This window comes from Etheostoma spectabile, chromosome 7 (genome assembly GCF_008692095.1).
Source record: "Etheostoma spectabile isolate EspeVRDwgs_2016 chromosome 7, UIUC_Espe_1.0, whole genome shotgun sequence".
NCBI lineage: Eukaryota > Metazoa > Chordata > Actinopteri > Perciformes > Percidae > Etheostoma > Etheostoma spectabile.
This window is the reverse complement of record NC_045739.1, coordinates 21,992,917-21,996,904: the sequence shown is the minus strand read 5'-3', so window position 1 is coordinate 21,996,904 and position 3,988 is coordinate 21,992,917. Positions and strand designations below refer to the sequence as shown.

The 3,988-nt window shown below is 42.2% G+C and overlaps 1 protein-coding gene across 2 annotated transcripts in view; it reads left to right on the top strand.

Moving 5' to 3' along the window:
* Nucleotides 1–3,988, top strand: part of slco4a1 (solute carrier organic anion transporter family, member 4A1) — a 30,243-nt gene that overhangs the window by 22,917 nt on the left and 3,338 nt on the right. For both annotated transcript variants that reach the window (XM_032521325.1, XM_032521323.1), the window contains exons 4-8: nt 42–163; nt 1,081–1,192; nt 1,444–1,598; nt 1,783–2,053; nt 2,967–3,129. In XM_032521325.1, the coding sequence (XP_032377216.1) occupies nt 42–163; nt 1,081–1,192; nt 1,444–1,598; nt 1,783–2,053; nt 2,967–3,129 (823 nt within the window). The remainder of the gene's footprint in view (nt 1–41; nt 164–1,080; nt 1,193–1,443; nt 1,599–1,782; nt 2,054–2,966; nt 3,130–3,988) is intronic.

Genomic DNA, 3,988 nt, shown 5'->3' with positions numbered 1-3,988 from the left:
TGTGTGTGTGTGTGTGTGTGTGTGTGTGTGGTCGGTCACAGGACAGAGATGACGCCAGAGAACCCTCTGTGGGTTGGAGCTTGGTGGATCGGCTTCCTAGCAGGAGGAGCAGCAGCTCTGCTGATAGCCTTCCCCATCCTGGGCTACCCACGACAGCTACCAGGTACCATCACATACACACACACACACACACACACACACACACACACACACACTCCATTACATTTCATTTTAGCCGACGCTTTTATCCATATCAACTTACAATTGCTATATGTGTCATATGTCTCACTCACTCACACACTCACACACTCTTGCTGTGACACTGTTGTTGTTGTTGTTGTTATTTTTTCTTTTAATCTTTAACACTCCAGCATGTGATATATAGCTTAATTATCCACAATGTAGAATATAGTATTAAAAAAATGGTTATATCATGTAACGTAATTTACAATGATTCAATTGTTCTTGGATACACAGTTTGTTGCTAGTGCCCGTGAAATGGTTCACATTAGAAAAGATCCTTTTTAATTTTTATCTATGTAGATCACCTCGGTAGTCAAGGATGATTTATTATTCCTAAGTAGAGCTATTTATGTCATCTTTTAAAAATGACTTCTTCTTTTTTCATATCGCAATATATATCGCAGGGAAAAACGGATTTTTTCCAGACCTAATTTACAGTGACATGAATATTATAAATGCAGTTAAATACATATACACAATCATGGGCCATTGGCACACAGCAGGTCTCCATGGTATTAAGCATATACCTCTGTTGTCATGGGTTTAAGTAACAGGGGCTTCACCATATATGGTGGCTGCCTATGATAGCAGACAGAGCAAGGTACTTTGCTGGCTGTTTAACCCTCTTTTTGGGCATCCCAAGCTAATGATGCCCTCTTATGACCAGCCTGTGTGTGTCTCCTAAACTGCCAAATATGAAAACAATATATTACACACACACACTCTCACACTGTCTTGCATTGGGGAGGCAGTAAAGAAGCTTAAGAGGTAGGAATTGGTATGTGAATTCCACATGTCACTCACTTTCTCTTCCTCTGTCACTACCTCTTCCTGCAGGCTCTCAGGAGTACGTGGCCATGCGGGTGTCTGAGGCTCACCAGCTTAAGGACGGAAGCCAAGCCACAGCCTCGGACCCTCAGTTTGGCAAATCGGTCAAAGACATGCCAAGGTAGAGCACTTTTTCCCCAAGAAGAGGACAGCAGTAGAGTAGGTTGTAGCACGCAGATTACAAAAACAGAGTAATGCGATACACTGCATGTTATGTAACATGAGGATATATCTTAGTGTTAATCTGTATTAGAAATGTCTCCAGGCTGTTGAGATTGGAGCAGCCTGGTTTAATTAAAAAGGACGCTAGATTGGATTCAGTTGGTTGCACACACTGTTGCCCCGTACTCTCTCCTCTCTTTCTCTCTCCAGGTCTGTGCTGCTCCTCTTGAAGAATCCCCCCTTCCTGTTCCTGTGCTTGGCCGGGGCTACGGAGGCCACGCTCATCGCTGGCGTGTCCACCTTTGGCCCAAAGTTCTTGGAGTCACAGTTCAGTCTCAGTGCATCAGAGGCCGCGACATGGTTTGGTGAGCAACTAATCATACAACACTGCACAAATATACATATATTATATATTCTCATGAGCATATTTCATGGAAATATGGTAATTTCAAGACTTCCTACCATTGTTCTTTTTTAGTTTTTTATAAGGGCCTTAGAGTAGAACGACAGCCTGACTTTTTCTTTATGCGACTCTTCACCCCCTCCCAGGATACATGGTGGTACCAGCGGGTGGTGGCGGCACCTTCCTGGGCGGCTACATTGTGAAGAGATTGAACCTGCGCTGTCGTGGCATCATCCGTTTCTGCATGGTGTGTGCGATGGTCAGTCTGCTCGCCATCTTCATCTTTCTCATCCACTGCCCCAACGTGCCCATGGCTGGTGTCACGGCATCATACCAGAACGATGGGGTGGTGAAGCACCAACTGGACCAGTACAAAGACCTGTATGACAAGCCCGGCAAGCTGCGCCTTAGAAACAGGTGGGCGGTGTTTTTGTTAGCGCCTTAATCGGTTTTGTCAGATATCTTTTGTTTTGGAAAATATGCAATCATATTTGGGGAAAGATTTAATGACAGTCCTTTCTAATGTTGTGTCAACTTCAATGTTTTTTCCAACTTTCTATGAATGTCAGTTTGCAGACCCGCATATTTCAGTGATTTGTCCCAGCTGTTTTGTTGCCACTGCTTGCCTAATTTCCAGGTTTATAGATAAATTTAGTCCATACATCTTTTATTTCTTTCTTTTAATACCTGCCAAAATATTAGCAAGCATTGCCATGGATGATACATATTTTATATCTTTCCCTGCAAGAACTGATATTAGCAAGCATTCCTGTGGATGATACATTTTATCAATGAGGAGAATAAAAAGCGATGCATTCAGGACATTTAATAAGGCTTTGCATGAACAGCAATTGGTCAGAAAATCTTTCATCATTGACAGAAATAAATAATCTTGTTTTAGCTGTATTACTCCTGGTGTAAGTCCTCTGAACTCGACACCAGACGTCATGTAATTTTATACTTTTTACCTTAAATTTTAAATTTAAATTTTAAATTTTACCTTATATTATGACTGGTAGATTAATAGTCTTGCATTGCCAGACCTTCCTCCACAGCGCTGTGGCGAGTCCAAGCAGCATTCCTGGGATTGGCTGAAAACGTGCTCTCTTGGCATTTCTTTTAACCAATCACAATCGTCGCCGATATGGCCTAGTGCAGTAGTAGCTTAGGCTTATAGTTTGAGTCTGAGAAGTCTCGATCAAGCATATTCATGCCGACTGACATCCTCTCTCCTCATGGTATTCTCTCTCTGCTTGTGTCTGTCTCTCTTCTCCTTTTTTCCTCCCTCTGTCCATCTCACGTCTGTCTGTCCTTTACCTCGTGTCTGCAGCTCTTCTTTAGAGGAGAGCCTGACCGTGGGCTGTAACGCAGGCTGCAGTTGTGTCAGAGAGCTGTACAACCCGGTGTGTGGAGCAGACGGGGTGATGTATTACTCCCCCTGCCACGCCGGCTGCAGCTCCATCAACCACACCGAACGCTCCACAGGCAAACAGGTACCGCATTAATTATTAATTAATTTAGATTTAATTTGTGTTATTTACGATAAAACACCATTTCAGTTCAGTTTGTATAGATCAAGGATCTTCTGCCCAGTACAACCACAGTCTGGTCTGCTGGCCACTCAGCAGCTCCACTGCGGTTTTGAGGTTTTAAGGGCCTTGCTCAAGGGCACCTCAGTGATGTGAATCATCCCTCCCCCCTTCTCTAACCTTTAGGCCACCGCTGCCTCAAATTAAACCTTTTATCTTTTTTTTTACAACTTTTTGTGTGAACTTAAATCAACCTGTGATTGAGTAGAGGACACAATTTTCAGTTCTGATTACATTGATGATATGATGTTTGCGGGGTATTTATGTTCCAGTTCCCACTGGCAAAAACATTTTGTGAGAGTGATACCTTCTGGGCTGTAGTACTTGAGTCAAGTCCGGACTTGTTTTGGACTTCGTTGGTATTTGGACTTGGACTTGTCTCGGACTCGGCCATTGGACTCGCCAAATATTCTCATTTGTCTCCACCGAGTCCAGCACTACATGATTTTTTTCTTAAGTAGCTTCCTTGTTCAAAACAAAACCAGTGATGAAGAATGCTTAATCAGATAACAGGTATTGGTTGAATTCACATCTATCAGAGTAAAAAGACATCAAAATTGGGAATATTGCACTACAGCTTTTAAGTGACTTAACCCTCATGTTGTCCTTGGGTCAAATTTGACCCATTTTCAGTTAATTTTTTCTTTTTTTTGTCACAAAAAAATGGTCCCTCGCACAAAATGTCAACATTAAAACATTAAAAAAGCACCAACAACATTAAAAAGTAACAAAAATGTCAGAAAAAGTGATAATAATGTTGAAA